This window comes from Caretta caretta, chromosome 1, assembly GCF_965140235.1.
Source record: "Caretta caretta isolate rCarCar2 chromosome 1, rCarCar1.hap1, whole genome shotgun sequence".
Classification (NCBI taxonomy): domain Eukaryota; kingdom Metazoa; phylum Chordata; order Testudines; family Cheloniidae; genus Caretta; species Caretta caretta.
The window spans coordinates 325,323,123-325,336,783 of NC_134206.1; the positions used below are offsets into that span (position 1 = coordinate 325,323,123).

General features: G+C 39.9%; 1 protein-coding gene across 1 annotated transcript in view; it reads right to left on the bottom strand.

The window, feature by feature from the left end:
• The window catches only part of SLC2A13 (solute carrier family 2 member 13), a 322,896-nt gene that overhangs the window by 92,377 nt on the left and 216,858 nt on the right, over nt 1-13,661 (bottom strand). Inside the window, exons 5-6 of the mRNA XM_048836305.2 lie at nt 8,650-8,813; nt 1,765-1,885 (exon numbers count right to left, since the gene is read on the bottom strand). Coding sequence (XP_048692262.1) covers nt 1,765-1,885; nt 8,650-8,813 — 285 coding nt within the window. The remainder of the gene's footprint in view (nt 1-1,764; nt 1,886-8,649; nt 8,814-13,661) is intronic.

The window sequence follows — 13,661 nt, forward strand, 5'->3', positions numbered from 1 at the left end:
ACAACTGCACATTGAGATGTCCACAATAATATCAGTTACAGTTAATTCCAAAATCAACAATGTGCACAAGTAATTCAAATTATTCTTCCAAATGAGAATTACCTGGAATGTGCCTGCATCAAATTTCATCTGGTTGAAAATCACTTTGCTTTGTTAGGTTCTTCTGAAAGACCTCATAGTCTTGAGATGTGATTAACCTAAATAATTTTGTCATCTGCAAATGTTGCACCACTTACCGTTCACCTCTCTTCCAAATGACAAACATAGATCTGAATGCACAGGTTCTAGTATGGATACTTGAGGCATCTCACTATTAATCTCCTTCCACACCTTGCAAAGGGACCTTTTATTTTATTTTATTTTTTTGGAGACTCTTTTTTCCCCTCTCTCTTAACTAGATCCATGTGAGAAAGAGAATGGGTAACCATCAAAACCAGGCAAAGTAGTATATGTAGTCTTTGCTGAGGTAGTGAACACATAAAAGGATGCTTTTGCATTCAGGGATCTAATACACAGCTGGTATCCAAAGCCCTGAATTCAAGTTGATTATCAGCATCTCTTCTACACTTTTTCCATGATGCTATGAGGTTCCTCTCCCCAGACTCACTTCTGGGGTATGATGAGCAGCCATATGTACTTCTTGCCACCTCTTCTGACATCTCTGGGGAAACTAGACCTGCCCCTCCCATTCCCAGGGTCCTACTAGAAGGTCCTCATCCCCACAATCCTCCTATATCTCTTAGGAATTAGTTATCCACTGTTAGTTTATTAGAATCCAAACAGAGTCTGGGGAAAATAATTGATCAGCCTGTGTTCTGCTGCTGAGACAGAATAGCAGATAGCAGGGACAGACAGCTGAATATTAGTGCCCAAATAGTCTGCACACTGAATTGCATGGATATTTACAGTGTTTGAGAAATTATTCAACTCACTCATTTCTAGAATAAACTCAAGACTAATTTGTACTGCAGTCTTAACTTGTCAAGCAAAGATTCTGAATTGCAACAAGAATTGTTTAAGCCTTTATAGCATTTGAACTCAGTCACATTTAACTAGTCTTTTCTCAATGGGAGACTGAGACATTTTCCAGCCTGCCAGCCAAATGAATGCTGAAGAGCTCATATACAAGACTGCAGTCTCCAAAGGGATAAAGACTAGCTACTGATTGTTATCCTGTGCATATCAATAGGTAAGTCAAGTCAGAAGATGCTTAGTCTTTACTAAATTCTGGTATGCAGAAAGACACAATTTTTGCTATCTTACCAGTTTGGATATTTTATTTACTAGGGGAGGAAAAAGTGAACAAAAACTCAAAATACAGAAAATGATAGAATATTTTTTAGAAAAACATTCTAAATAAATGACTCATCTTTTGAAACAAATACTGGGGGTGAACTATCTATGAAAGTACAAGTTCAATTTACCATCGATAAAGGTTAACATGATCGTGTCTGTTTTGAATTAATCATTAATGGGTCTGTAATTATCACTATTTGAAAAAACAGAACCCTTTTTTTAAAAAACAGTAAAATAAAGGGCAAGGGGCACAAATGTTCTCTGGGAGAGCTCACAGTTGTGGTGCAGTGTAACGTCCATGAACAGACTAGTAATAGCAAGCACATTCGCCGCTTATATTTAAAAAAATTACTCAGTCTTGCACTCACTGAATATTAACATTATGAGTTTTAATAGGGTTGCAACACCTGAGAAATTGGGGAAAATCTTGCAGAAGACATTTAAAAAACAATGATCATGAAATCTCACCTGTAGTTTGTGCAAGTAGAATTTTGACCTGAAGGATCTGTTGGGTTAAGACTGACTCGAGGTGAGACCTGAGCTGACAGCAAAAATCCCAATGCTAGGATAATGAGTGCTACAGTAGTACCTAAAATACAAAAATAAAAAAGATTTTACTTCAAAGTACGCAAAATAATTCTTTGCTGCATAGACCTAGGTCTGGAAAAAGGAAGACACCCAATTTATATGAGCTTAGCACAGTATTTCCTCACTATGCTAATCTATTGTATAAGGATCTGAGAAAAAAATTGTTTTTTTGGGTTGGGATCAGTGTTAAATTCAACAGCTCCTGATTTATTATCCAGATATTAAATTACTCAGTTGTTTCTTTTTTTTAAACATGGAGTTGAAGACTGTATGAATTAACTCGTATTCCCTTAAGTGATACAAATAATATTAAAAAAGCAGAGTTAAACAGTGGCTTGTAAATCACAATATGTCCCTAGCTCCCAGACATCCAGACCCACCTGGAAGAAGGACAATAGCAACACGCTTTTGCAGCACAGCATTCCTAGTTATATAGAAACAAGAAAATAAATTTGATTTTTTTTTGCAGAGCTCAGTTTGTAGAAATGCTACCAAAAATATAAACCTGCTGTTATGAATCAACCTTTTTCTACCAATCCACTCGAGCCCCCAGAATTTTCTGTGCATCTGTTGTCTCAATGTGTAACACCAAAAAGGGGAGGACATAGGCAAAAAAGATACATGCAGTGTATTAGAAATAGTTCATTCCTAGCACAAAACCTTAGACCATATAAACTGATAACACCTTGGTCAGCCTTCACCATGTCCTAATAAGTAACATAGGTTATTTTGCTTTTGGGGAAGAATACCATACTGTGTACTATATCTTGTGTTATCTATTTCTAGTAAGCTCAATCACTGTATATTGAAATATCATATTTTATATTATGATTGTGTTTATATACATATCTTTCTACATGCTATATATATGAAGTTGATAATCGTGTGATAAGTTACAAAGAAATATGATAAACTTCAGTGTCATTTGATGAATGAACATATCATGCACTTGTTACCAGCACTCGTACCCTTTTCCCAATATTCCATCTCTCTAAGACTACTTCTAAAAGCCTAAGCAAATTTAAATAGACTTTTAATATAAATCCACCAGAAAAAAAATGGTTTTCCTCCTCCAAATTTCACCTGTTCAGGGCTCAGGATGCACAAGAATCAACCCTACACCAGTTAAAGCTTTTCTCCAAATAAAAATAGTGTGACTTCAAAGCCCGATATCTTGAAGCCCTGCAGAGCTTTATGCTATTGGAAAGGGGAGATCATGATTTTCAACTTCCCAGTAGAACTCAGCACTCATTTTTAGTCCTGGAAAGACCACAGATATTAGAACTTTAAAATGTGACATCTTTAGGTACAAAAAAGCAATTAAAGGTATTTTTGGAGGGTTTTATGGCTCCCTCTGATTCCTGTATAGTTCTACTAATGGTGACAAAGGGACTTGGTGTCAGGATGGAGGGATACAAAAACTCGTGCCTATAATTAAAATATACCTCCCCGGGCCATTCCTACAGCAGTTTTTTTTCTAAAATAGGTGGCACACAGAGAAATACATGGTTTCAGAGGAACAGCCGTGTTAGTCTGTATTCGCAAAAAGAAAAGGAGTACTTGTGGCACCTCACGAAAGCTCATGCTCAAATAAATTGGTTAGTCTCTAAGGTGCCACAAGTACTCCTTTTCTTTTAGAGAAATACATGATGGTTTTGTTGAAAGCTAATTTGGAACTGTCTGTAAAGCTCACATATGGCTTCACCAGTCATGAGGTATGTGACTATCCCAAATTCATGCCGATAAAATCTTTATACTATATCACACCCTCATGTATTCCTTTATTTAACTATTCATACATTTCACACACAGAAAATATCTGTATATGTCTATATATGTAATATAGTATGCTGTATTACACATTTAGCTAACACCTTTACCCAAGGATCCGACAAAGTACTTATAATGTGAAGCTAGCTTTTACCTTAGTTATGCAGACACAATAAGTCCTTCTGTAACATATGGGGACAGATTCACAACCCATTTCACTACCATACAAGTGGAGTGCAGAGGAAGTTTAGAAGTGCACAACACCACTATGTAATAGTTCGGACAAGTGAAAAATACTTTACCCAGTTCAGTCGGCATGGGGAACAAAGGTATTGCAGTCAGAATGTAATTGTATCTAAGAAGAAGAGCACAACACACACATTCAAAAACTCACACACACTTGTGTGTGCCTGGCTTACACATTAAAAACTTAGGCAGATATTCTTTAAAGAACTACCCATAATATGGTTCTTATGTTTTTCAAGGAAAACATCTGGTTTCTTGAGAAAACCAATTTACAAAATATGAAAAATATTACTACTACTACTACTACAACTAATGTCCTGTGTAGCAAAGAGTGTTTGTTTGATGTATTATAGTAACCAGTCTATTATTCTGGTATTAAAATACTGTGCACCAGCATTTACCAGCAACTTTGCCAGCATGGACGCGTGTACATTAATAAGGTGTTTTTCTGAGCACACACAGGCAGTTTACTTACGCTGATAGATCTGTTTCTGATGCCAAAAGCTTAAGCCAAACCAGGAAGCCTAAATCTCTGGAGAAATTACGAAGCCATCATCAAAATAAAAATGTGGATTTTCAATTTATTCTATATTTGGCTTTGTGCTGCTACTATGACTATTTACATCAACGACAATCATCTGGGCATGCTGAAGCTCATCCTGGATTTAATGTACTTTCCAAATGCCTATAAGCCAGAACATCAAATATTTTTAGACATGTTTCACATGGGGAACTATCATCAAATTTATATTCATTCTAAATATGCTTTGTTCATCTTTTGAGAGGTTGACCTATTACTGAAACATCTTCCTTCATCCTTTAACCCCTTGTACAAAGGAGGAGGAAAATATTCAGATTTGGCAAATAGGCATTATATAGTATTTCCGTCTGTGGAAAGTTTTCCTTTGGCTAACAACACAAACCAATACAGCATATCATTAATTGAGGCTAAAAAACTGTAAGTATTCTGAAGATATTTAATGTCCTCTCTATTACATAAAGCTAAAATGTTGTCATATGTACAAATACAGTGTGTTTTCAGACTGCCAAAGCCTGAGAAAAAAACTAAAACAGACATTACACCCATCAAAATCTCTGCACATTTTACATTTAATGAACAGCCTTTGAAGATACAGAACAAAGGAAAGAAAGACAACTGGCATCGAAATATAGCAGGAGTTGGAAACTAAGCGGAGTCAGTAGCCAACCTGTTAAAATTCTGCCTGTCTTCTCCCCTTTTTTGGCAGAAAGAAGCCTATGATAACTTTCGTAACTTTTCAGCGATCTATCAGCATGGTAGGATTTTTTTTAAATGTTGCCAGCTCTTTGAAACTAGTGAAGATGCCAGACTTCAAATGGTAAACACTTCTTTACAGAACATTGGCAGAGAATGGAAAATGTCCATATCAATTTAGGAAAAAGAATTTAGAGTAAATCTACCTTTTTTATCCAATCATTAACAATGATACTATAGACCACAGCTAGTCCAAAAAATGTCAAGGCATTACCATAAGACAGTACTTAATGTGCACACTGTTACACTATGTAATGTTTAGAAATAATACTTATGACTTATACGGTGCTTTTCATAACTTCATACATTTGTGCACATTTTTCCTTGCACTTAGCTTTCATATATCCATGCAGCCAGTGAGTATTGTCCTCATTATACATATTGAGAGATGACAGCAGAGAGGTTACCCACAGAGGCAGCACCAGTTGTAACCAGTTTAGAGTTCAAGATTTCCCAGTTCCCTTGAAAGGCAGTTTAAAGTAGCAGAGTGAAAAATGCACACTTACAAACATAACAAAACCCTCTATTTAAAACACTGCCCACCAGAGGATCTAAAGAGCAACATAGGACCTAGTGTTTATTTATTAAGCATCCCTCCTCCTAAGATGCTCTGTATGCTGCACAGACGATTAAAATGCAGTAATAACAGATATGCAAGAATGAAATCATCATAGAATATGTGACTTACAAACACAACACTGCCTCCCCCAACCAAACTCTAAAAGCCAAGCACCACACAAAAAGCTCTAAATAGTATTTAGAGATGGTATGTGATCTCAGTCTCAGCTCGATGGGGGTCAGTATTGCATTTTTCCTTTTTTAAAAGGCCACAGGATAAAGATGATGAAAAGTAACACAACACTAATTAAAATGATTGAAAGAAGGCAACCCAGTAAAGAGAAGGGACCTAGAAAAGGACATCTTTACGTACTAATTCTGTTCTGCATCTAAGTACCACAAACACACACACTCTTTACAGTATTCTTCTTGGTTTTACTACAGTGGCCATCTACTCTTTACTAAACTGCTTTGCGAGAAATGTTTGCATGAACATTTTCAGATCATTGATCTTTGAATATATTAGTTAGAGGGCCTGGTCACAAAGGGCCCAAAAATTCCGGAGGCAGTGACTAAAGCCTGATGGTCAGGACCCAAAAGGATCAGTTTGTAATTCTGGCACTGAAACACTGAAAAATACACTATGCCTAACACAGAGTACAAGATCAGTATTGTGTTATTGCAAGAAATAGGCTTAAAGTATTTTGGGAGTAATAATAAAGTAATACAATTCTGCTTTGTTCTGCTTTTGTTCATGCCCCATTATAATATTTGATAGACCACACAGAAAAAGAATGACTATTAACTGAATAAATAGCATTAGATGACAGAGTTAGACAAATTCACACAACGTTATATATTACTGTAAGAGTGATATACAGTAAACAGTTTTGGGACTAAACAAGTCGCCTGGTCTGGAGTCAGTCACAAGCAATGAAGTGCATATTATTTTGATCTGTGCTTTAAACGGCTAGGAAATTTAAACAAAGGTCAACAGCATGAAAGCTATCAGCAACTCAATCCAAAGAATAAAGGTGGATTTGATAAATCAGTTTCATGTCTAGGGAGCATGATCAGATACATAAGCCATGTGCCGACAGATATGGAAAAATAAAAGATGCAGGTTGCAGAGACGTGAGTCATTCAACATTAACTAGTGATTGCAACAGAGGGTTGCTAGCATGGAGACCATTCCTCATGCATTTACAATTTTAATTTTAAACTTATCTGCTTGAGCTAAAGTTGAAGAAGTACTTTCTCAGCATTGCTGTGTTCAATTATGATCATAAAGGTTTTTAGAGAATACTAAAGGTCACAAGAATGCAAGGAATGTACCCTGATATTCCACACCATGGTGTCTCCTGCAATGTCATTAAATTGCCTACTATGGGGAGCAGCTAAGTTACTAGATACTATTGATGGAAATAACTTCATGTAACATTCTGGCTTTGAACTCAGTTGGTAGATGGTTAACGGTGATTGCTCTCTTTTATCCAAATTATCTCTGTCAAGTTTCAACCCTTCTGCTGTTGAATCATGTATAAGAAGATTTAAGTTGTCAAAATCTGCACTGAAAAGGCATTATTTTAAATGTGGGTACCTATTGTAAGTTGAACATACCAAATTTGCTCAAAATTACATGTTTTAATGTACAAATTGGTTAACTGTGCATACCAACCCGCACAGTTACCACACATAAATGCATGTTTTGTAGGCAAAATAAATGTAGACAAATTTTGCAGCTCAGGTGCTATTAGTTGAGAATTTTGTCCAAATGTATTGGTGTTCCACTCTGGCAAATAAATTATTAAATGAACTAGTAAGTTATTTTACTCTTGAGACGTTGAGATCCTTGATACAGAGACCACCACTGTCAAATTTCATGTTTCTGGGCCAACTATGGGGTAGTAGAACTTCTCAACTACACAGTTATACAATTTTTTTAAAATGGGCAAAACAAAGTACCTTTCCCTAATCTCGTTCTCTGAAATGGCAGAACTGTTTTAGCTGAAACTTTCCAAAACAAAACCAGGCCTCTCAACCTGAGGCAGATACTTGACATGGAAAATTTCAGGCCAAACAGTCTGGTTAAGATATAAGCAAATGAAAACATGGTCTTATAATGAGAACCGCTGGGCTACATTAACGATAGACAGTGCTACTAGCTCTGCCTATATCATCTTCCTAGAAGTGACTGTTTTTATTGAGTTTAAGTGTGATGTTAATGCCATTATAGAAGAATGCTTAGCTAATGGCTAAAATTCATAAGGCATTCAGAATTTTACACTTTAGTTTCTCATGTGACTATGTTGGATTAGCCACTTCATGTTAAACCATTAACTATAATGCTTTTACTATTTCATATTTGGAGGGGCAATGAACAGAACAGCACTCTTCTCTTTTTAAAAGAACACAGCAATTATATGTCTTTTTGCTTTTCATAATAATTTCTGACAAAATGTTACAAATTCATTTTAGTTTCTAAAAATTACATATGCCATATTATATATTTAAAAACTAACCAACTGTGAAGTTAGGCACATTTGATTGCTCCTAAATTAAAGTCTTAAAGGGATATACATATTATTGTCAACTGTGCCCTGAAGCAGAAATTGCAGCTGAACAAATATATTCGTTATGATAAATTTAAAAATTGCTTTCATTCTTAGCAAGTAGCTGCACATTATTTTCATTCTTAAAGGGCCCTGTGTACTTCAGCTTAATGTATTTAAACACACACACACATTTTATTTGTGTGTGTGTGTGTGCAAAATGAGTCAGTCGTTTATTTTACTCTTCTTTAGAAGATCGTGTTGATCAAAGGAGAATTCAGAGCCTTATTTTCATTTTGTTCACCTTCATTAGAATCAAACAGTATTCCCCAAGTAATGTCTCACCTGTTAGGCTACCAAGCGTAAGTTTCCGGCGGCCCACTTTTTCAACAAGCCAGACTCCCACTAGTGTGAAAAGGAAGTTTGTAAATGCTGTCACTGCAGCCAGCCAGATTGCAAGACTGTCATCTTGAACCCCCGACATCTGCAAAATGGTTGCACTGTAGTACCTGTAAAATGAACAAGAGTCAAATATAAGTACCACCACTAATTTGACCTTTGCTTAGATCACAGATTCCGTCATACAGTTTAAGGCCAGAAGGGACCATTAGATCATCTAGTCTGACCTCCAGTATGACAGACCACAGAATTTCACCCAGTTACCCCTCTATTGAGCCCAGTAGCTTGTGTTTCGCTAATGTGTGGCTTCCAGAAAGGCATCCAAGTCTTGATTTGAAGTCTTCCAACAGTTGGAGAATCTACTTCTTCCTTTGGTAGTTTGTTCGAATGGTTAATCACCCTCAGTGTTAAAAAGTTAAACATGTTTTAGCAAGAGTGAAGTGGAGAATGGTCTTTATCCTCAAGGAGAGGACACGCTGCTGAGAGACTTCATAACCTTTCGAAGTGCTTTAAAAGAGCCACACAAATACATTCAGTGCCATTTCATGGCAAGAAGTTTTTCAGCAGCAAAAAACACAAAACAAAAACTCCAGCTGCTTGCTCGCTGACAAGGAAAACAATGGATCACAGTTCACAAGGGGGAAGAAAAGAACATCAATCACTATTGGGCTATTACCAGCAGGAGAGTGAGTTTGTGTGTGGGGGGGATGGAGGGTGAGAAAACCTGGATTTGTGCTGGAAATGGCCCAACTTGATGATCACTTTAGATAAGCTATTACCAGCAGGACAGTGGGGTGGGAGGAGGTATTGTTTCATGATCTTTGTGTGTGTATATAATGTCTGCTGCAGTTTCCACGGTATGCATCCGATGAAGTGAGCTGTAGCTCACGAAAGCTCATGCTCAAATAAATTGGTTAGTCTCTAAGGTGCCACAAGTACTCCTTTTCTTTTTGCGAATACAGCCTAACACGGCTGTTACTCTGAAACCTATCAATCACTATGTTAACTTGTAGGGCCAGTGGTCTTGACCTGAATCTTATGCTTGTGATAAACAGCATTTTTGTGCATTGGAAAGGGGAGGATAGTTGTGTTGGCATCAAAAGAGGAAAAGTCAACCAAAACTCCCCATTATCCAAACTTCACTTAAGCTTTGCCCTCTTTATCTCATTTATTTTAAATATCTCAAACAATTTGGGTAAAATTGTTATTGAAAATTGACTAACAAAAGCTAATAATTGATTTCGGAGCATGTGTTTAAATTGCATTTGCCAGTTGTAATTCCAGTTCTAATTTTGTTATGGGAGAGCACTGAGTGTTTGGCGTTGAGCTCTTTTTCAATATTTAAATATCTCAATGGCTCCATGGCTCAATGGCTCCATGTCTAGTTGGCAGCCGGTATCAAGTGGAGTGCCCCAAAGGTCGGTCCTGGGGCCGGTTTTGTTCAATATCTTCATAAATGATCTGGAGGATGGTGTGGATTGCACTCTCAGCAAATTTGCGGATGATACTAAACTGGGAGGAGTGGTAGATACGCTGGAGGGGAGGGATAGGATACAGAAGGACCTAGACAAATTGGAGGATTGGGCCAAAAGAAATCTGATGAGGTTCAATAAGGATAAGTGCAGGGTCCTGCACTTAGGACGGAAGAACCCAATGCACAGCTACAGACTAGGGACCGAATGGCTAGGCAGCAGTTCTGCGGAAAAGGACCTAGGGGTGACAGTGGACGAGAAGCTGGATATGAGTCAGCAGTGTGCCCTTGTTGCCAAGAAGGCCAATGGCATTTTGGGATGTATAAGTAGGGGCATAGCGAGCAGATCGAGGGATGTGATTGTTCCCCTCTATTCAACATTGGTGAGGCCTCATCTGGAGTACTGTGTCCAGTTTTGGGCCCCACACTACAAGAAGGATGTGGATAAATTGGAGAGAGTCCAGCGAAGGGCAACAAAAATGATTAGGGGTCTGGAACACATGAGTTATGAGGAGAGGCTGAGGGAGCTGGGATTGTTTAGCCTGCAGAAGAGAAGAATGAGGGGGGATTTGATAGCTGCTTTCAACTACCTGAAAGGGGGTTCCAAAGAGGATGGCTCTAGACTGTTCTCAATGGTAGCAGATGACAGAACGAGGAGTAATGGTCTCAAGTTGCAGTGCGGGAGGTTTAGATTGGATATTCGGAAAAACTTTTTCACTAAGAGGGTGGTGAAACACTGGAATGCGTTACCTAGGGAGGTGGTAGAATCTCCTTCCTTAGAGGTTTTTAAGGTCAGGCTTGACAAAGCCCTGGCTGGGATGATTTAACTGGGAATTGGTCCTGCTTCGAGCAGGGGGTTGGACTAGATGACCTTCTGGGGTCCCTTTCAACCCTGATATTCTATGATTCTACGATTCTATGAAAGATGAGAGATAACCAAGCAGGGCCGGCTCTAAGCACCAGCAAAACAAGCAGGTGCCTGGGGCGGCGCATTTCTAGGGACGGCATTCCGGCGCCGGCCATGCAGCCCCTAGAAATGTGCCCCCCGCTCGCCTCCGCCTGCTCCCCCGAGCGCGCTGCTGCCACCGCTCCGCTTTCCCCCTCCACAGCTGTGGTGGAACGGCGGTGAGCTGGGGCGGGAAGCGGTTCCTCTCCGCCCCCCCTCCCCCCGTGCTCCCCATTACTTCCTATGCTCCCCCCCAGCTCACCTCCGCTCCGCCTGCTCCCCTGAACGCGCGGCCTCTCCCTCGCCTGAGAGGATGGGGGGAGAAGCGGAGTGGCGGCATGTTCAGGGGAACAGGCAGAGCAGAGGTGAGCTAGGGCGGGGGGGTTGAGGGGTGGGAATGCAGCACGCCTGAGGGAGGAGGTGGGGCCGGGGATTTGGGGAAGGGGTTGGGGGCAGCCAAAAAAAAATCTCTTGGGGTAGTAAAAATCCTAGAGCCGGCCCTGTAACCAAGAGCAAGAAAGAAGGGATGATGTGAAGGGACACACCCTTGCTCTGGTGGAGAGGAGACTAACGAGCTCTTCTGAACCTGCTGAGCGTTAACAAGGTGCACCGAAAGGCTTGCTCTGCCTGGGTGGGGGGAGCCTAAAAAGGGAAAACCTGCCACAGGAAGGGGTGATGAACAAGAGGAGAGCTGCTGCACCACAGAAACAGATCAGCCAAGAGGGAGACAGGTGCAGGCCTCACTGCCCAAAACTGCACAGACTAGCCGCAAAGCAGGACACCAAATAGGAGGGGCTGGAGGTAGACCCTAATAAAAGACAACAGACTCACTGATGGACCATGCCCAGAGAGCTGAACCGAGAAAGACTGACTGAGGGACAGGCCACCTTTCCCTGTCTTTGCTTTCACTTGCATTTCCCTTTCTCATAAGTGAGAGAGAAAGGAAAGGACCTTTCTTTTGACTGTTTTGCTTAGAGCAGTGGTTCTCAACCAGGGGTCTGGGGCCCCCAGGGGGGCCGTGAGCAGGTTTCAGGGGGGCGGTCCTCCAAGCAGGGCTGGCATTAGACCGGCTGGGGCCTAGGACAGAAAGCTGAAGCCCCCACCACCTAGGGCTGAAGCCTGGGAGTTCAAGTCCTGCCATCCAGGGCTGAAGCTGAAGCCTGAGCAACTTAGCATTGCAGGACCCCTGTGGCATGGGGCACCGGGCAGTTGCCCTGCTTCTTACCCCCTAATGTTGGCTCTAGCTTTTATATACAGAAAAAATTGTTGTGGCACAGGTGGGCTGTGGACTTTTTATAGTATGCTGGGGGGGGGGGGGGAAGGCTCGGAAAGAAAAAGGTTGAGAATCCCTGGCCAAGAGAACCCCACCTACGCTACGAACTAGGAGCAAAGACTTTAGAAATGAAGTGGAGTCTGGAGGAGACTCGGGAGCATCTACCCCCACAGATGAAATGAAGAAAATAAAAAATGTGAGGTTTCACTATTGTAAAAGAGCAAGAATGGCAATCCTAATGAATGCAGACACAGTAACAGGAGAAGCAGGACAGAGGTCTTTTGAGAGCAGCAGTAATGGCTCCTCTTCCTTTGGACTCCAGAAGTTCAGCATCAGGAACAAACTGATACTACTACTGTTGACAGCTGACATTAGCAATGTTGACACTAACCGTTCATTTAGTAAGTACAATTTAGGATAGGACTCAGGATTAGGATTCATATGTCATCATTAATCATATAGCATTTACTAACAGCACATTGATTGAGGTCACAGCCATACTACTAGCCTGCCACCAATTTTCTGTTAGTTTGATCTTGCTCGGTTCATGTCTTTGGTTTGCTTCTGAAGTATCTGCTTTGTTGTGCGAAGACTCAGAAGCTGGTATTGCACACTAGCTCAAGTGCCCACTGACAGTGCTTTATTTATTTATTTACAGTGATGGGCCTAGGTTCCTGAGCCCTGTTCTCTATCTTATTTTAATACTTGTTTGTATTTAAAAAAGCAATCTTCTTTCAAAAAAAGGTTCCTGTATAACCTTGAGAGATACCACAGGAAGCTGGAACAATTTCTTTCTTTTTCAGAAAAAAAATCATTTGCCCAGGAAACATAACAATTAGAGGTGTCAATTAAAAATGGGCACAATTAAAAAATAAAGAAGCTGTGGCCATTTTTGCCCAAGTTTAATCAAATGCATGTCTTGTATGCTTGTTTTTAAAGTTTTGGTGAGCTGTTTAATATTTCAACAAAACATGAAGTTTGTTTTGCACAAACTCCTCCATCTTCATTTTCTTTTGTTAAGCTGCACTGACTGAAGAATTGATTATTCAGTCATTCAAAAACTCCTTCAAATACATAATAGCTCTTCAGGTTTTGACACAGCAATCACCAAACAAAATGTCAGAGCTCACCTTTGTAGTTTGCATTAAATGCCACCTCATTACTTTAATGCCTCAGCCTTCCAGCCTCTGAAATTTGGTGGTCCTATTATTTTATGTTTCGGACAGCAAAGAGTTCTTATTTCTAGCAAACAACCTATGGCCAAGCAT